The sequence below is a fragment of the Narcine bancroftii genome, chromosome 4, assembly GCF_036971445.1.
Source record: "Narcine bancroftii isolate sNarBan1 chromosome 4, sNarBan1.hap1, whole genome shotgun sequence".
NCBI lineage: Eukaryota > Metazoa > Chordata > Chondrichthyes > Torpediniformes > Narcinidae > Narcine > Narcine bancroftii.
This window is the reverse complement of record NC_091472.1, coordinates 127,805,203-127,826,398: the sequence shown is the minus strand read 5'-3', so window position 1 is coordinate 127,826,398 and position 21,196 is coordinate 127,805,203. Positions and strand designations below refer to the sequence as shown.

Below are 21,196 nucleotides of genomic sequence, written 5' to 3'. Positions count from 1 at the left end.
ATTATTAGCTATTAATTTGGACAAAATTTTATAATCAGTATTCAATAATTAAATTTGTCCATAAGAAGATGGAAGCAAAGGATCCTTCCCTTCTTTTGAAATAACTGTTATTAATTCAGTTTTAAACAACTCTGGTAAGTCCCAAAGATCTACAATTTGAACTAATAATCCCATAAATATTAAAATTAATAACTCTTTAAATTCTTTGTAAAACTCTGGAGAGAAACCATCCTCGCCTGGAGCCTTGTTATTTGGTAAGGACATCAATATATTCATATAATTCTGTAGCTGTAAATGGATTTGTTAATTCTGTCTTCTCTTCTATACTTAACTGTGGTAAAGTAATTTTGGATAAATATCCATCTTTCAAAGATTCCAATTTATAGAATTTCTTATAAAATTTCATGAACACATCGTTCATTAATACCTTGTGTTTTATAAGTAAGATTACCCAAATCTTCTTTTACAACTACTATTATTCTCAATATTTGTTCAGTTTTCAATTGCCATGCTAAAACTTTATGTGGTTCTATCTCTCAATTCATAATATTTTTGTCAGGTCTGTCTTATATCCCTCTCTACTCTATATGTTTGTATTGTATTAAGTTTCAATTTCTTTAAATCCCATTTAATTTTCCTTTGTTCATCAGTCCCTCGATTTTGTTAATTCTTTTTCCATCTTTATTATTTCCTTTTCCAAAGAATTAACTTCAAACATATGATCTTTTTTAACCTTAGCCAAGCCTTCAAAGAATACCATACCACAAACTTATTAGTTACAAAATGTTCATTCAGATCCATTAAAAAATTTATCTGTTGCCTTATAAAAATCACAAAAATCTTTCCTTTTCCACAATGCTGCGTCAAATCTCCATCTATAACCTATATTTTTCTCCTCTTCCAATAAAAGTGACATAACTAAAGGTGAATGGTCAGACAATATCCTTGCTTGATATTCAATACTATGAACTCTTTTTTAAATATTTTATTTATAAGTAATAACCACAAGTACATGATTAAAATATTAACAAATTATCAAAAAAATTGACATGGTTACATAGAAAAGAAACTACCAGAAATCCTTTAAAAAATCCTAATCGCCCAATTTCTAACCCACCTACCCCCTCTAAATAGAAAAAGAAACTAAGAAAAAAGTAGATAAGGAGAATAACTCAAATCATTCATTTACTATATGATACAAAGATCCAACAGCACTCACAACCAATCTCAAATTTTCAACTTAAAATAATTCAAATATAGGCTCCATATCCTTTTAAGTACATAATATTTATCCCGTAATTTATGTTATGTTTTCTTCTCCATTGGTATACAGGACTTCATTTCTGAATGCCATCTTGTAAATTAAGTTCCCTTTGACCTTTCCGTGAAATAACTATACATTTCCTTGCTACTGCTAAAGCTAATCGCAAGAACGCCATTTCAAATTTCAGTAACTTCACCCATTAAAGAGATCTTTGGGTCGAGAGAAAATGTTATTTTCGGGATTTCTTGCAGTCTCTTAATCTAACCCAAAAACCCTTAACTTTCTCACAAGACCAAACTGAATGCAAAAATATACCTTTTTGCTCATTACATCAAAAACACAAATCAATATTATGAACTCTTGACTGAAGTTGAGAGATGATTAAAAACATATCTATATGAGAATATGTCTTATGCCTAAGAATAAAATGAATAATCCCTAGTATCAGGATGCATCTTCCTCCAACTATCCACAAGTTTCATTTCATTCATAAAGTTTTTTACATCCTTTATCACCTTATTTTTAACCATAATTCCTCCTGATCTATCCAAATTGGAATCAAAAAATTAAAGTCACCTCCCATAATTATTTTCCCTTTTGCCCTAATTAGGTAACTGCATAAAAACTTCATGTATAAATTTTCCATCATCTACATTCAGTGAATATACATTCATCAATAACATTCAGAATATATTTTACAATTTATCATCGCATACCTCCCCACTTTATCAGTCATTACATCCAATATTTCAATTGGTAAACTTATTTATTAATATCACATCTCCTCTAGCTTTAGAATTAAATGAAGAGAATACCTTTATTAATACTAATAAATAACAAACATCCAAATTAAAACCTATAATCACTCCAGCATCCCCCTCCATCTCCCCAACCAACCTAACCCTCTCCATATATCTTGCATCTATAAATGGTCCAGGCTAAAAACCCCCCAAAAAAGTAAAAAGATAAAGAAAAGCCCCAGAGGTGCGTGATGTAAAAGTGTCTCTATCACCCTGATCTATATGGCAAAACTAGTCGCATTCGTGGCCATGATAGCGCACTGGTCAGCATCACATTCCCCACTAACTCACTTGAAACATCATACCATCCCTTATTATAAACTTATCAATATACCTTTTAATCCATTAATCTTATTCAGTATATTAGACCACACCTAGTTTAGGTTAAACCTTCCTCCCCTTTTTAACCCTTTTGAAACATAATGTATTTTCAGTTACAGCAAAACCTCTCAGTTATATAATAAATTCAGGTGTCTACAACCATCTGTTGATCTTTAATAGGCAATGAATCGCCATATACCTTTGCTTCATTAGGCTCAGCAAAAAATTCTATTCCTCCCTCCCAGAACAAATATTTTCAGAGCAGCTGGGTATCTCACAACAAAGACATAGCCTTTTTTCCCCCACAATACATCTTTAACCGGATTAAACTCCTTTCTCGTTTTCAACAAATCAAAACTTGTATCTGGATTTTAAAATATCTTATTTCCATTATAAATCAACGGTGATGGTCTCTCTTTAGCTTGTTTTGCAGCCAGCTCCAATATCTTCTCTCTTACTTCATATCAAAGGAATCTGACAAGTATTGGACGGGACCTTTTGTCAGGCTGAGGTTTAGGTCTCAGTGCCCTAAGGGCTCATTCCATCTCCAAATCCCCTTGACATGCAGCCTGATCCAAAGATTCTGGTATCCACCATTGCAGAAATTTCTTCAAGTCTTGACCCTCATCCCCTTCTTTAAGTCCAACAATCTTGATATTGTTCTGCCTGCTGAAATTTTCCAAAACGTTAATCTTTTGCATTAACTGATCATGCTTTACAGCTGCTTCTGCTTGTAATTTCTTCACTTGATCTTTAAGATTTTGAATCTCAAATTCATTCCCTTTAATTTTTCCATCCACCATTTCAAATCTAGTGTCAACCTGTTGCATTAATCTTTCCATCTTATCACCATTCTTCCTTACTTCATCAGTTAACACTTCCATGGATTGTCAAAAAAATCTAACATTTGCTTTAATTCACCAGAAGATAAAAAAAAAAGCTTCTGCATCTTTTTCAGCTTTTTCCTTAATTGTAGGTTGTTCTTGTTCTTTTATTTGCCTTTCCAAATCTTCTTCTTGATCACCGGAGCTGTGAGTGTCTGGAATCTTCTTTAAAATTTCGTCAGTTTTTTTTGTGCTCTGCACATGCGTGATGTCAGCAGACATTGTTAGGGGAGACCTTGTGCAGTAGTGTCCAAGATCTCCCCGGCTTCTGGCCTCTCTCCTTTGGATATTACCTTGTGGACAGCTCTAGGATCCTTTCTTAAGGTCGGCCTCTCTTCCTTTTCTTGTTCTTTTTCTTGCTCGGTTTCTTGTACAGTAGTAAGTCCTTTATCCTTCTTTGGTGGCATTGTTCATGTCTTCTATATGTCTTCAGACAACTCTTTCATAAATTTTCTGTAACTTTTAGAACTTTTTGTCATTTTTTTCTCAACTTATTCGAAAGCAGGGATTATCAGTCTAACCCCACCTCATCACGTGGCACGCCCAGTGTCTCGTGCTTTCTTGAGCAACTGTTTGCAAAGATCGACTTTATATATTTGATCACATAAGCAGAAGACAATATTAGGAAGCAGCACAATCTACAGATGGTTCATAGATAATCAATAACTAGCAAGTAATTATTTCCATCCATGTGGAACAAATCAGTCCCAACTTTCTGCCATGGAGTTATTGATGGTGCATCAATTTTATTAGCTTTAATTTCATAATGGAGCAGATCCTGAAGCCAGAGAAGCTGGAAATCAACCCTCAATCACCCGAGGCATCTACTAATTTTAAACTTTGGAGATGCTGTTTCGAGGCATTCCTGCAGGCATCTTCAGAGATTGACAAATTACAGGTACTGCACTCACATTCAGCACCCTGGTGTACACGAAGATCAGGGACACCACATGTATCATGAGGCCATGGACATTCTGAAGGGCCAGTACCTACAAAAGATTAACGAAGCCTACGCATCTCCTGGTGACCCGAAAGCAGTGACCCGGGGAGTCAAACACTGAGTTCCTTCAGGCCCTGAGAATCCTCAGAAGGGCCTGTGAATGTAAGGCCATCATGGATGCGGAGAACACGGAGAACATGATCAGGGATGCCTATGTTGCAGGGATCAGGTTGAACTACATCTGGCAAAGATTATTGAAGCAAGAGTTCAGTCTACGGAAAGCAGTTGAGCTGGCAGATATGCTGAAAATGGCCCTCCAGAATATGGAAGCCTACTCAACAGAAAATTCAGCCATCTTGTGGTTGCCCTGCATGCCGCCATCTTGGGATGTGCTGCCACCCCCTTGCCCGCTTACAATCTGACCACGGCAGCAGTACTTCACAAATGCCTTTGACCACCATTGCCAGGTGCGATCAGCAACCCAGCTATAGTCACTGTACTCTGGTAGCAACCGAAGTACTATTTCTGCGGGCTGGGACAGGCAGGGAATAAAAGCCGCTTGTAAAGCTTCAATAAACCAGTCTTTGGTTGACTAGTCTAGTGTGTGATTGCTTTTTTCTCAGTAGCTCTACCATAATAGCCGCTACAAAGTATACAATAAAACACTTCTGTGTAACATACAACACGTAGAAAAATACATCTAGCAAAAAATAATGAAATATTAAAGTGAGGCCGGAGAGTGACAAAGTTCACACCATATTCTACTAATTAACATAATGTAATTACTTATAAAGTTATAACACCAATCTTTTGGATTTATGGAAACCAAATTATCAAAAAATATCATATTTATTCTTTAAATTACATGTGATCTTTTCCAAAGGTATACAACTTTTCATTTCACCATGCCGTCAATCTAATACCAAATCGGTTTCCAATTTCCATAAAACAGCTATACATTTTCTGGCAACTGCAAAGGTGATTTTTAAAAATTCCTTTTGAAACCAATCCAATTTAAAATCTGAATTAATACGTGATATATCCCCCAAAAGAAACAACATAGGATTTCTTGTGAGTTGAACACCTGTTGAAGAAAATCTATTAAATTGGTCAAAAAAAAAATTCAATTTGGGACATGTCCATGCAGAATGTAAAAAAGTCAAAAACACTTATCCAAAATATCTAACTTCAGTCTTTTGTGGCATAAAGTACAATTAATGTAAAAAATTTATACTAACCCATTGTTGTTGACAAGATCTGAATTTTGGAACTGTTAAGAAGACATATTGGAAACTTCTGTGAGACTAACTGTCATTCTATTGCCAATAAATTTATTATATGGGACACCTGTGACAGATTATGTTAGATTTTATATTATGAAAAGATATGTTTTTGGAAGATAGATTGTGGGGTTTTAGTTAGGACACAAAAAGATACAAACGCTTCAAAACAGATCTTATTTGGAGGAGTCACGTGATGGAGTAGTGGCCGGTCAGGGAATTCCAGCCCTCTCCGGAAAAATTGAAAAAAAAATGCACAAAACACAAAGGTACAAGAATAAAAATTAAAACAAAGTAAAAGTAAAGGTGAGAAGAAAATGGCAGCGAAGAGAGAAAAGTCGAAAGCAACGGGAAGAAGAGAAGAAGAAAGAACATCGGAAGAAGAAGGTGAAGGCCTCACCTGTCCGAGGAGGCCTGCCACGAAGAGAGAAGCCCGCTCCCTAAGGTCAGTGGAAGTCCCGAGCTCGGGACTACAAAAATGGCTCGCGGAGCCGAGTAAAAGTGCACAACCGCGCATGCGCAAGAGTCGCGCATGCGCGATGCGCATGAAATAAAACACACTGACGGGAGGGGGAACAGCTGCAGAGTCGATCTCCACAGCTGAGAGTGACAGCTGCAACACAGCAACAGGAGGAGAACATAGAAAATAACGACAACAAGAAAGAAGAGAGCAAAAAGAAAACAAGGAAACAACAGATGGCTAACCCAGAGGAAGAAGAAGAAGAAGAAATGGAAGAAGAAAGGAAAGGCAGGACAATGGATATATCTTTTTTAAAAGACTATATGGAATCAGTGAAAGAATGGCAATTACAAGAATTTAATGAGATAAAAAGAAGAATTAAGAGTGCAGAAGAAAAAATGAATAAAATAGAAATGGTCATATCAGAGATAGGAAAAAGCGTGGATAATGTGGAAGAACGAGAAATAATCGTAGAAATGGAAGTAGAGGAGTTAAAAGAGAAATTAGAAGAATCTAATAAAAAAAGTTAAAGAGGCACATGAGCTGTTTGCTCAGAAGATAGATATAATGGAAAACTATAATAGAAGAAATAATATAAAGATAGTGGGCCTTAAGGAAGATGAAGAAAGCAAGAATATGAGAAAATTTATAAAAGATTGGATCGCCAAGGTCCTAGGAAGACCAGAATTACAGGAAGAAATGGAAATAGAGAGGGCACATAGAACACTAGCCCCGAAACCACAACCGCAGCAAAAACCAAGATCCATTTTAGTAAAATTCTTAAGATATACAACAAGAGAAAATATATTGGAGAAAGCAATGAAGAAAATAAGAGAAGACAAAAAGCCACTGGAATACAAAGGACAAAAAAATTTTTTCTATCCAGACATAAGTTTTGAACTCCTGAAGAAGAGGAAGGAGTTCAATACAGCAAAAACGATCCTATGGAAAAAAGAATATAAATTTATGTTAAAGTACCCAGCGCTACTTAAAATAGTTATTCCGGGGCAACAAAACAGACTATTCTCGGATCCAGAGGAAGCACGAAAATTTGCAGAACAACTACAAAACAAGCAGAGAGATGAAGACATGTAATGAGAGTAAAAATGACCACGAACTATATGTATGTCTGTATATGGGAAGATATATATAGATGTGTATGTATATATGTGTATACATGAGTGTATCCATATTTAGAGGAAAATATATAGAGTATAGATAAGAATTAATAAGGGAATGAAAGGGAATAGAGGGAATAAGGAGGGAATTAAAAGAGTGTCCTTTGTTATATATGAAAATTGAAATCTTTTCCGGGGGGGGGCTGGGTGGGGAGGAGTTACGGTCACTGCAAAATCAGTTGACGCTTGCGAGTGAATTCGCAAATCCAAATGGCGAGAGGAAATGTGGTTGCCCGACATGGGATAAAGGGCAACTCACGAGGGGGAGGGGAGAATGGGGTTAAAGAAGTTTTAAATAGGAGAATAAGGAAAATGTTTGATGTTTTTAGAAATGTTGTCTTATAAAGTGTTAAAAACAAGAAAGCAGAAATGGATAAGAAGGAAAGATGATGATGAGGAAACGGAAAGGGAATATAAACAAAGTATGAAATGGCTACATTGAACTTTATGACTTTAAATATTAATGGAATACATAACCAAATCAAAAGGAAGAAACTGCTAAATTTACTGAAAAAAGAAAAAATTGATATAGCATTTGTGCAAGAAACACTTTTAACTGAAATGAAGCACAAGAAATTAAAGAGAGATTGGATAGGACATGTAACAGCAGCGTCGTATAATTCAAAAGCAAGAGGAGTAGCTATTAATCAGCTATTAATCAGTAAAAATGTACCAATTAAAATAGAAGAGGAAATAATAGATTCAGCAGGGAGATATGATAAAATGTCAGATATATTCGGAGTTTTGGAATCTACTCAATGTATATTCACCTAACGAAGAAGATCAAAAGTTTATGCAAGATATTTTTTTGAAGATAGCAGACACGCAAGGGAGCATATTAATAGGAGGGGATTTCAACCTTAATTTGGATTCAAATATGGATAAAACTGGGAAAAAAATTAACAGAAAGAACAAAGTAACCAAATTTATAATTAAATCAATGCAAGAAATGCAACTTTTGGATATATGGAGGAAACAACACCCAAAGAAAAAGGAATATTCATATTATTCGGGTAGACATAAAACATACTCAAGAATAGACCTATTTCTGTTATCAGCTCATATGCAAGATAGAGTAAGAAAAACAGAATATAAAGCTAGAATATTATCGGACCATTCACCCTTGATATTGACAATAGAGTTAGAGGACATCCCTCCAAGAATGTATAGATGGAGATTAAACTCCATGCTACTTAAAAGGCAGGATTTTAGAGAATTCATTGAAAGACAAATAAAAATGTACTTTGAAATAAATACGGAATCAGTGAAAGATAAGTTTATACTATGGGATGCAATGAAAGCGTTCATCAGAGGGCAAATAATAAGTTATGTAACCAAGATGAAGAAGGACTACAATCAGGAAACAGAGCAGTTGGAAAGGGAAATAGTAAATATAGAAAAAGAATTAGCAATGAAGGAAGACACAACTAAAAGAGAATTGGCAGATAAAAAAATAAAATATGAAACACTACAAACATATAAGGTGGAGAAGAACATAATGAAGACAAAACAGAAATATTATGAACTAGGGGAAAAAACGCACAAAATTCTAGCATGGCAGCTTAAGACAGAACAAGCTAAGAAAATGGTATTGGCATCAAGGAAAAAAGACAAACAAATTACATATAATCCAAAAGAAATTAAGGAAAACTTCAGAGAATTCTATGAACAATTATACCAAACTGAAAACAAAGGGAAAGAAGGCAAAATAAATGAATTTTTAACTAAAATTGAACTACCAAAATTACAAATAGAGGAACAAAATAAATTAACAGAACCATTTGAAATAGTAGAAATACAAGAGATAATTAAAAAAACTACCAAATAATAAAACACTAGGAGAGGATGGATTCCCAATAGAATTCTATAAAACATTTAAAGATTTATTAATTCCTCCCCTCCTGGAAGCAATCAACCAGATTGACAAAACACAAAGCTTACCAGATTCACGTAAAACAGCAATAATTATAGTAATACCAAAGCAAGGGAAAGATCCACTCGCACCAGCGTCATATAGACCAATATCATTACTTAACACAGATTATAAGATAATAGCTAAACTATTAGCAAACAGATTAGCAGAGTATGTACCTAAAATGGTAAATCGAGACCAAACTGGATTTATTAAAAAAAGACGCACAACAGACAATATTTGTAAATTTATTAACTTAATTCATGCAGTAGAAGGGAGTAAAGCGCCAACAGTAGCAGTTGCTTTAGACGCAGAGAAGGCCTTTGACAGAGTAGAATGGAATTATTTATTCAAAGTATTGCAAAAATTCAGTTTACCAGAGAAGTATATTAATTGGATTAAAGCATTATATAAGGGGCCATTTGCGAAAGTGACAGTAAATGGATATATATCAAAACAATTTAATTTAAGCAGATCAACAAGGCAGGGATGCCCACTATCACCCTTATTGTTCGCGTTAGCTATAGAACCACTAGCAGAATTGATAAGAACAGAAAATAAAATAAAAGGGATAAAAATAAAAGACAAGGAAAAAAAATCAGTTTATTTGCAGATGATGTTATAGTATACTTAACAGAACCAGAACTATCAATAAAAGAATTATATAAGAAATTGAAGGAATATGGAGAAGTGTCGGGTTACAAGATTAACGTAAATAACAGTGAAGCAATGCCAATGAATAATGAGGATTTCTCAAAATTTAAGAAGGAATCACCATTCAGATGGCAAATGCAAGCAATAAGATACCTAAGTATACAAATAAATAAAAATCTCGGCCATCTATATAAACTCAATTATTATCCACTAATGAAAAAATTACAGGACGATTTAGAGCATTGGAAAGGTTTACCACTAACACTAATAGGAAGGATATACTGTATTAAAATGAACATTTTCCAAAGGAAAATGCCTACTTCAGGCATTGCCAATATACTTGACAGAGAAATTCTTCAAGGAGTTAAAGAAAATAATAAGGAAATTTTTATGGAAAGGGGGGAAACCGAGGATAGCACTAGATAAATTAACAGAATGGTATAAACAAGGAGGCTTACAACTGCCAAACTTTAAAAATTATTATTCTTTCTTTCTTTGGCTTGGCTTCGCGGACGAAGATTTATGGAGGGGGTAAAAGTCCACGTCAGCTGCAGGCTCGTTTGTGGCTGACAAGTCTGATGCGGGACAGGCAGACACGGTTGCAGCGGCTGCAAGGGAAAATTGGTTGGTTGGGGTTGGGTGTTGGGTTTTTCCTCCTTTGCCTTTTGTCAGTGAGGTGGGCTCTGCGGTCTTCTTCAAAGGAGGTTGCTGCCCGCCAAACTGAGGCGCCAAGATGCACGGTTTGAGGCGATATCAGCCCACTGGCGGTGGTCAATGTGGCAGGCACCAAGAGATTTCTTTAGGCAGTCCTTGTACCTTTTCTTTGGTGCATCTCTGTCACGGTGGCCAGTGGAGAGCTCGCCATATAACATGATCTTGGGAAGGCGATGGTCCTCCATTCTGGAGACGTGACCCACCCAGCGCAGCTGGATCTTCAGCAGCGTGGACTCAATGCTGTCGACCTCTGCCATCTCGAGTACTTCGACGTTAGGGATGAAAGCGCTTCAATGGATGTTGAGGATGGAGCGGAGACAACGCTGGTGGAAGCGTTCTAGGAGCCGTAGGTGATGCCGGTAGAGGACCCATGATTCAGAGCCGAACAGAAGTGTGGGTATGACAACGGCTCTGTATACGCTTATCTTTGTGAGGTTTTTCAGTTGGTTGTTTTTCCAGACTCTTTTGTGTAGTCTTCCAAAGGCACTATTTGCCTTGGCGAGTCTGTTGTCTATCTCATTGTCGATCCTTGCATCTGATGAAATGGTGCAGCCGAGATAGGTAAACTGGTTGACCGTTTTGAGTTTTGTGTGCCCGATGGAGATGTGGTGGGGCTGGTAGTCATGGTGGGGAGCTGGCTGATGGAGGACCTCAGTTTTCTTCAGGCTGACTTCCAGGCCAAACATTTTGGCAGTTTCCGCAAAGAAGCGAGCTGCCCACCAGGCTCACCTTACAAAGCCGTCCTGTCCAGAGAAGAAACAAGCCTTCCGTCGCGCATGCAGCCATCTTCAGCGCAAACTCCGGGAGATCCAAAATGAGTGGTGGACTAGCCTCGCCAAACGAACCCAGCTCAGTGCGGACATTGGCGACTTCAGGGGTTTCTACGAGGCTCTAAAGGCTGTGTACGGCCCCTCACCCCAAGTCCAAAGCTCGCTGCGCAGCTCAGACGGCAAAGTCCTCCTCAGCGACAAGATCTCCATCCTCAACCGATGGTCAGAACACTTCCAATCTCTTTTCAGTGCCAACCGCTCAGTCCAAGATTCCGCCCTGCTCCAGCTCCCTCAACAGCCCCTAAGGCTAGAGCTGGATGAGGTCCTCACCCTGGATGAGACATATAAGGCAATCGAACAACTGAAAAGTGGCAAAGCAGCAGGTATGGATGGAATCCCCCCAGAGGTCTGGAAGGCTGGCAGCAGAACTCTGCATGCCAAACTGCATGAGTTTTTCAAGCTTTGTTGGGACCAAGGAAAACTGCCTCTGGATCTTCGTGATGCCACCATCATCACCCTGTACAAAAACAAAGGCGAGAAATCAGACTGCTCAAACTACAGGGGAATCACGTTGCTCTCCATTGCAGGCAAAATCTTCGCTAGGATTCTACTAAATAGAATAATACCTAGTGTCGCCGAGAAAAATTATTATAGAGCCACACAATTAAGATACCTATCAGATTTTTATCAAACAAGGGAAAAGCCAGATTGGACTAGATTAGAACTAGATAAAATAGGGGAAAAGATACCTGAACACATATTATACAAATGGGATGACAAATTGGTACAACGTAGGAGTTCTCCAGTATTACATCACCTGCTCAATATTTGGAAGAAGATTCATGTAGAAAGGAATAAAACAAATTACCAATTACAAAACTAATACTGACGCAAAATCAGTTACTCCCTTTTACAATAGATAACCTTTCCTTTAGAGAATGGGAGAAAAAAGGGATCAAAAGAATAGAAAATTGTTTTTCAGGAAATAGATTATTATCCTTTGAACAAATGAAGGATAAATATAATATAACTCAAGATACAGTGTTGGCATATTACCAACTGAGATCCTACTTGAAGGACAAATTAGGAAGCAGTTTGAGGTTACCAGAGGGAAGTAACTTTGAATATGTGATTACAGATTGTTAGGTCTGCTTTGTTCATGAATGAGTGAGACAAACACCAGACTGAGTCGAAATCAGGGTTCTTTGTTCTTTATTACCGGATTGTAACACTTGCGACTAACAATGTTAGTCGGAGAATGCATTCTGCCGTTATCAGCAAAATGGTGATTTTTTTATACCCTTGGATACGTGCTTAGAACATCATCATATCATTAATTGTCCAATGACTAAAACTGTTGCTATCCTTTCCCTGCTAGCTTCCTGCCTCTCAATCCATCAATGTCTCTCTTATCTTGTAAGTACAAGGATGCATTCACATCTTGTTACAGCCCTGCACAGGGTAACTCCTTACACATTCCCATCTCATGATGTTTTACCTTACAAGATACAATGATAATCAAAAAATTTATTACAAATATGTATATTAAACTGCAAGAAAAGGAGAATGAGGAAACAAATGGTAAAACTAAACAAAAATGGGAACAAGATTCAAATATAAAGATAAAGAAGGAAACATGGGATAAGTTATGCTCTGGAACGCTGAGAAATACAATAAATACGAGGTTATGTATGATACAATATAACTGGATACACATGCTATACATTACACCTCAAAAGTTAAATAAATGGAACCCAACAGTATCTGACAGATGTTTTCATTGTAAAAAAGAAATGGGAACAACAATTCATGCAATCTGGGCATGTGAGAAAGTAGAAAAATTTTGGGAAGATCTAAACCAGATATTAAATAAAATTACAGAAAACAATATACCAAAAAACCCAGAGATCTTCCTCCTAAGTAACATAAAAAACAAAGAATTTGGACTTGATTTGGATGGTGCACAAAAAAGATTTGTTAAGATAGCTCTAGCCGTAGCAAAAAAATGTATTATGCCAACCTGGAAATTAGAAGATAATTTGAGAATACAACAATGGTATATAGAAATGAATAAATGTATTCCATTAGAAAAAATAACCTATAATTTAAGAAATAATAGTGAAATATTTGAACAAATATGGGAGCCATACATGAAACACAATAGAGAAAACCTACCGGGGACATCTACCACCTAAAATAATGAAAGGAGAAGGAAATGAAAAGAATTGACTCAGTGGAATTTCTTGTTTATTTTTATTGAATGACAACATTGTTTGACTGGTTTATGTATCTTAGATTTTGTACTTTAAATGAATGGGGGGGAGGTAGGGAGGGTGGGATGGGAGGAGGGAGGAGGGGGGGAGAAAATGACATTGTATATATTTGAAAAGGAAAATGTATGTATCTTGGTCAATGTGGTTTATGGTGTGAAAAATAAAAATTTTTAATAATTAAAAAAACATTAAGGGGATGGGAGGCTGTTTATCAGGTGACGGGAGTTCACGGGTTTAAAACAGGAGTCTTCACAGTTGTGGCATTCAGATGGAAGATAAGAGGCCTGGTTTTATTGTTGAAAGCCATTTGTTTTCAGGCCTTGTTGGTTGAGTTGGTGTGGAAGGCATCAGGTGTTAGTAAAAGTCAGTGTACTTGTTGGTAGTGGTCTGTAAGTGTTGAATAATAATGCAAGCTCTTATTTTCCTTGTTGCCAATTGTTATGTAGTTTGTAAAATTTCTCAAATACATTTCATCTTAAACCAAAAAAAAACAGATCTTATTTTAAAATGCAAAAGTTATGCATAAGGTGGTGCCTACAAGTCTGCAAAGACAATTGACTCTTGTGCTGGAGATTTTCACCACAAGGTGCAAATGGAAGGGCCCATCTCAGGAAACTGATAAGATCTCTCATGAATTGATTTTGGGAGTCAGCAAGCTGTTTTGGTGGAGTGTGCTGTTTTAGGAAGATCATGTGGTTTTGCAAGCAAAGAGAGTCAAACAGGTTTTTCTCCAAGTGTGACAGAGAGAGAGAAAAGAGAGAGAGAGAGAGAGAGAGAGACTGCTGGTTTTCTGCAGTGGCTTTTGGAACCTTGTTTGAAACCCCATTTTGAAAACAGGTTGTGAATTCTGAGTTCAGCCTATTCAAAACACTTGTGGTCCATACAAGAGGAGATGGCTGGCTGTGTAATGTTTCACTTGAAATAGGGGAAACAGAAAAGGAACTCTGGTGACCTGAAAGAAAGAGGTTATCGTCTGGAAAACCCTGATGGGGCAAGTTTCTTCAGCAAGACGCTGAAGTGGCTGATCTCTGAAAACGGTCAAGAACCCTCCTGAGGGTAACAGATTACCTTTAAGTACCAGAGCTTGGTGAAAATTCATAAATGTTAAATTCTGTGCACAGTATAAGAATTGCCTGATACCAGTGAATTTGGAGGAGTGAGAAGTGAGATTGGTCTGTAAATCAAAGAACTTTTCTGAACTTAGACACACATTACATATACATGTGTTTAGAATTAGAAAGGGGTTAAGTTAATAGTAATAAGTTAAAGTTTGATCCTGTTTTTATGTTTAAAGAAAATTAAAAGTAACCTTTGTTTAAGTGACCATTTGTCTTGGTGAATTTCTATTGCTGCTGGGTTTTGGGGTTCTCTGGGCCCGTAATCCCCCGACTGTAACCCATTGCCACCAAAGTAGGAGATACAGTGCCAGGGAGAGGGCCTTTATTCAGGTGGAGTTGCTGTGGTTACTTAATGAGGGGATCATTGAGCCCAGCACCAGTCCTTGGAGAGCACAAGTAGTAGTAGTGAGGAATGGGGAAAAGAACAGGATTATCATTGACTAACATAAGACCATTAATAGTACATACAACTAGATGCGTACCCCCTCCCCCATATATCCAGTATGGTGACCCAAATCGCACAGTATTGGGTCTTTTCTAGCATCAACCTGAAATCCGCATATCATCAGCACTCTATCCGCCTAGAGCACCACCATTATACTGGGTTCAAGGCAAATGGTCACCTCTACCACTTCCTGCGGGTCCCCTTCGGCATCACCAATGAAGTTTCAATCTTCCAGCGGGAGAATGGCCACATTCTAGATCAATATGAGCTGCAGGCCACATTCCCATGTCTTGACATCTGTGGCCATGACCTGCAGGACCATGATGCCAATCTTCAAAAATTCCTCTAAATTGCCAAGCTCCTTAATCTCATGTACAATTAAGCCAAGTGCGTAATTTTCACAACCAACTTGCCATCCTTGGCTGCGTTGTTGAGAAAGAAGTCAGCACTCCAGACCCTGACTGCATGCGCCCACTCTTGGAACTCCCACGTCCCCACAGCCTTAAGGCCCTAAAAAAGGTGCATGGGCTTTTTCTCTTACTATGCCCAGTGGGTTCCCAACCATGCAGACAAGGTCCGCTCCCTCGTCAAAGCCATCTCTTTCCCTCTGACACCAGAGGATTGTGTAGCCTTCAGCTTTATCAAGGTAGATATCGTTAAGGTAGATATACTCAAAGTATATCTTCCACTTCGTCAAAGCCATACTCCATTGAAGAGATCAGGTCAGTGACCAAAAGCTGCCAAGTCTGCGCGGAGTGCAAACCACACTTCGACCGGCCAGACAGAGTGCGGTTGAACCTGAGTGTTGACTTCAAAGGATCCATGCCCTCCACAGACCACAGCGTGTACTTCCTCAATGCCACAGTCATCTTCACTCTATTCAGCTTGCCATGAGCAAGACCACCAGCTACAACCCCCAGCAGAATGGGCAAGTAGAAAGGGAGAATGCCATGGTTTGAAAGGCCATCCTGCTAGTCCTACGTTCAAGGGACTTCCAGTCTCCTGCTGGAAAAAGGACCTCTCAGAGGCACTCCACTCCATCAGGTATCTCCTATGTACTCCCACAAATGCCACACTGCATAAATGTATGTTTTCCTTTCTCAGGAAATCTGTGACTGGGACCACACTGCAGCATGCCTGACATCCCCCCAGGTTCAGTCCTATTCTAGAAACATGTGAGGAGCCATAAGACCGACCTTCTGGTCAAAAGGGTCCACTTCCTCCACAGCATCCCTAAATACACCTATGTGGGGTACTCTAATAGACATGAAGGCATGGTCTCCATTAGGGATTTTGCACAATTAGGGGCCCTGTAGACCTTCACCGATCACTCCACACCCCCCCCTCCACCTCACCCCTACCCACCACGACATATACCTCATCCCCAAAAGAGGACACGCCAGACTCGTCACTGCATACCCACCAGCCCAATGCTGAGAATTACACACAGATGACCCAGATTGCCCAGGGCAATGCCACAGCACGCCAGCTGCAGTCCAAATTAAGAAGGTCACAGCGAAAAACCAGATGACCAAATAGACCTAATTTGTAACTGATTCATCACAAAAGGGGAATGTAGTAAACCACTGTATGTATATGTTTGTCTGGGCCCACCCATTGGTCGACTTTGCCTGTGACTTCTCCCACAGAATAGACCACAGCCCCTTTCCTAGTGCAGAATAGTGTCAGTCTTTTGTAAACATTGATGGTGCATCACGTCAACAAGAGATTTCCAGGACTGAAAATATTTTCAGTCTCCTTGAAAAAAAAATGCTATCATGTTCATCATTTCATGACAATTAAAAAACAAAGCGGATTTGCGAAGCTGCTGAATGCCTCGAATCTCTAACACAGATGTTAAATGGAGGGCCACAATGGAAAGACACAAATTCCAAAACAACCCAGCCACCTACCTTTTTTACCTGTTACAGTGCTTGTAGATTCCGCTTTAGACACTTCAGCCACTCTATTGCAATGGAAACTATTCCATTTGGACACCAGATGAAAGCGTAACTTTCTGCTAACTAGTACCAAATTAGTCAACTTTTCAATAATGTTCACATGGATACGTTACATCTACAAAAGATGAGTTCTGGCTCAGACAAAACAGGCCAAACTGAAAAGAGATGTTAAATACAATTTGAACATGATCCAAATAATAGTAGGGCTTAATAAAACCAAGACATGTCATCTCTGCGCATGCTTCGAGCTCCCTGGTTTCCCCCGCCCGCAATGGTCATGCGCAGTCATAGGAAGGTGAGGCTAGAACTGCACATGTGCAGTAGCATAGATTCATCATGGCGGCGCGTAGCCATGTGCAGGATCCCAATGACAGGAGGCTGCGTCCGATATATGGTAATAGAATTATTTTTAAACTTTTGGCTCCAACGTTTGTTCAATCATACGCTAACGGCAAAAAAATTTAGTGTTTGCAGCATCAGGTTGCGCTACTAATTTTGCACATTGACTCGTTTTGTTGTTAGGCCGCAAATATGTCCTGGAGCTCGAGTTCCACAACAGTCGGGAACCCAAGCTGTTGATGAATGTTTCTCCTGGCTTGCAGTCCAGGGTCAATGTGAGGTTCCCATTTTATAGTCATTTAAAAAAAATGTAAATAATTAGGAGAAGTTTCTGTTCGGCAGTGTGATTATTTTTTTTACTGGCTCTGGAACCTGTTGATATCACATCAGATGGAGAAAAAGACGAGGAAATTGATGTTTGGTGAAAGTGTCGGAAGCAAATGTAGTTGCATCCCACAGTTTCATTTTTTTTACATAGTTGGAGTTCTGCTGCAGTGTGAAGGGAAACCGCAGCTGACGGTATTTTGCCGCCAGTTGCTTTGGTCGCGGAAGCAGGTTGTCCGATGATGGGAACTTGGCGGCTTTGGGGGAAATTTCAACTTTAACGGGGGACAACACAACATTTCGTTTGTATTAATTTGGAAATCTTCCCATTGATTATTTTGTACCCTATTTGAAATGAAATTTAAATTCTCATTGGTTAGTTTTAATGTGAATTTATTTGAAGATTAGTTGATCGTTGTGATTTTTAATTTCCTTTTAAACAGTTCGTGCAAACTACGTTCTGTAGATTCTTAGTATTCCTGAGATGCTGAGGAATTTCTGATCATTGCAACTCATATTTTGTGTTTACAAAGCAATCGAAACTTTCTATCACAACATTGCTGAGTCTAATTATGGCTACAAGTTATGGCTTTCTAATGATTGAAGTTGTGAGATTGAACCCTTCAACTAACAATAGATTTGATTTTATTAGTACTTTGAAAATTAAGATAAAGAGCAGGCTTATTGTAATACTAAATCAATTCAAGGCCAAATATCCATAGTTATCTTTATTTTGAATGATGATATTAATAAATGTTTCAAAAGCTTATCACTGATAATAATCAGCAATGATACCAAAATGCTCATAAAAATGATAAATGTGATAACTGAAGTTTGAACAGAGTAATGGTCTATTTTTGTCAGGAAGAAAGGGATGCTGGCAATTTTTAAAAAATTCAGGAATATTAATTCAGGAAAATTCAGGAATACTGTGAAATACAAGTACACACATTGTTTTAAGAGGAAAGATGTCTGCTGAAGGCTTTTAAAAAGGCCTACAGAATTTGTGTTTTTTATACTTAATGAAATACAAATGACATTATGCTTATTTAAAAAGGATTAGGCCCTAGCGAGAGTGTCACAGCCAATTCTAGGATCTTCAGAAAGAATATCAAAGGTAAAGAATTTTTTGGTACATCTTGAAATGCTTAATATTACAGTATAGGAAGTTCCTACAGGGTTTAGTGGATATAGAAGAAAAGTTCCCCAAAGCAAATGGCTGAATATAAAATGAACATTTATAATGCAGGAATTTCTGCATGGTTTTTCTTCTCATTGTAAATCTAATTTGCTTCTGATCTTTTACATGTTGCACAGAAGTTGAGCATCATGAAGCCTACTTTAGGCTTGTTGATCTCTTACTTAAATGTTACCACAAGTAAGAGCAATCGGGAGTTTATTTACTTCTCATTTCCTGTAGAGAAATGCCCTGATTATTAGAATATATGTAAATACAGAAATAGACCATGTGGCCCATCAGTTCTGCCCTGCCATTCCATCATGAGCTTGTCTGTTCTCCCACTCAGCCCCACTCCCCTGGCTTCTCTCCATAACCTTTGATACCCTTACTATTTCAGATACCTATCATTTTCTGTCTTAAATACACCCAACAACCTATCCTCCACAGCTGCACAAGGTATCAAATTCCAGAGGTTCACAACTCTCTGACAAAATAAATTCCTCTGCATCTGTTTTACAGAGGTGCCCATCAATCCGCAAGTTGTGCCCTCTTGTCCTCGACTCCCCAACCATGGGAAACAACTTAGCCACATATACTCTGTCCAGGCCTTTGAACATTCAAAATGCTTCTATGAGGTCCCCCTCATTCTTCTCAACTCCAAAGAGTACAGCCCCAAGAGCTGTAAAACATTCCTCATGCTAATTCCTTCATTCCAGGAATCATTCTTGTTCTTTGAACCATCTCCAATGACAGCACATCCAAGATTCAAGTTATTGTCTGTAATAAAACAGTATCATATTGCATGAAATTACTTTTGCCTGCTGTAAGGCAGACAGATTTGCCGTTGGCAGAAATTGCCTGAAGTGCCTCTTACAGTCAAAGAAAGAAAAGCAAAAGATAGTTTTTACACCTCCTTTCCCCCCCCCCCCCGAGTCACCGAGTATCCATATATTCACCTCCAGCACTTTCACAGCCACATAGAGTCAAATCCAAACCATTTCCAAGCTCCAGATCCAAACCTCCAACATAATCAGGAACCCCTCAGCACCCCCTCGCATCCCGATTCCAATACCTGGTACCCCTTCAGCCAATTTCGAACCACTTTCCACAGTCTGCAGCCCAGCGCGAGTTCTCCTACAGCAGTCTCCAGCAGCTTACAGTCTGTGGGTTCCTCTCACCTTGAGTCACTAGCAGCTTGCCAAATGAGTGGGTCTTTCAGCTGCAGAGCCTCCTCACTGGACCGCCACCATGGTCACCATCCCATGGGTCATCTCCTCTGCTTCTCCTCAGATGGCAGGTGAGGGGGGAGATCTCCCCATTTCCTGGTGCCCTGCACCAGTCTTCTGCTTCCCTGGTGTTTGCAACCCCTCTTGGCTGCTGCCGATCAGAGGCGCTGCCATCTTGGGTGCAGACCCCCTGGTTGCGGAATTTTAAATAAAGTTAACTTTAATGGACTGTTCAAAGCCTGTGTGGAGCTGACAGCAATTGACTGTGCAGTTGGACCCCCCCTGGGAGTACTGATTCTCCACTCCTTACTCTCTGTGAGTCCACACTAGTGGTAGCTCTGCCATTACAGCAACTTCAGCAGCGCTGCCATTTTCAACCTTTCTTAAATAAGGGGCCCAAAAACGTACTCCAAGTGAGGTCTCACCAGTGCCTTATAGACCCTCAACATCACATCCCTGCTCTTGTATTTGATTCCTCTAACTCAATGTGGAGGTTAACCTTTAGGGTATCCTACACAAGGACTCTCAAGTTGCTTTGCATCTTTTGAATTTTATCCCCATCCAAAAAATAGTCTACTCTTTTATTCCTTCAACCAAAGTGCATGACTGTACCTTTCCAACATTGCATTTCATTTGCTTCTTCTTTGCCCAGTCTCCTAATCTATCCAAGTCTCTCTGCAGCCTCTGTTTCCTCCTCACCACAATTTCCTCCTACATTTGTATCATCTGCAAACTTCTGTAAGCCAAACCAGAATAGTATTCCTTTATTCCAACACTCGGTTTCCTGCCAATCAGCAATGCTCTACCTGTACTGATATCTTTCCTGTAATTTCATAGATTCTCATTTTGTGAATCTGCCTCATATGCCCTTGTCAAAGACCTTTCAAAAGTCCAAATACAGTAAAACCCTTGGTATCCTGAATTCAAGCAACCAGCAAAAAAAAATCAATTTTAAAAATTAATAAGAATAAAATAATGGGTAAAAAAAATTTACAACTTTAAAATTGTAAAAGTAAATTTTCTTTGAAGTTACACAAAACTTCAGCCAGTGGAGTGCCTTGGTCATGCTTTGATCATAGCAGCTGTTTGAATAAAGTTGTGTTTGAATAAAATGACATTGTCCAGGATGACGACCTGGTTGATGCCACTCACT

The 21,196-nt window shown here is 38.5% G+C and overlaps 1 protein-coding gene across 9 annotated transcripts in view; it reads left to right on the top strand.

Annotated features, from left to right (window-relative positions):
* The window catches only part of naa25 (N-alpha-acetyltransferase 25, NatB auxiliary subunit), a 151,323-nt gene that overhangs the window by 8,718 nt on the left and 121,409 nt on the right, over window positions 1–21,196 (top strand). For 6 of the 9 annotated variants that reach the window (XR_011356138.1, XR_011356137.1, XR_011356136.1 and 3 more), the window contains exons 1-2: window positions 17,301–17,368; window positions 18,695–18,754. The exons of 1 other annotated variant lie outside the window; for it this stretch is intronic. Coding sequence is in view for 3 of the 8 variants with exons in the window: in XM_069932812.1 (XP_069788913.1) it covers window positions 17,311–17,368; window positions 18,695–18,754 (118 nt within the window). In the remaining 5 variants the exon portion in view is untranslated. Of the gene's footprint in view, window positions 1–17,287; window positions 17,369–17,496; window positions 17,589–18,694; window positions 18,755–21,196 lie in introns of those variants that run through there. 2 more of the 9 variants (XM_069932814.1, XM_069932811.1) reach the window with 2 other exon arrangements.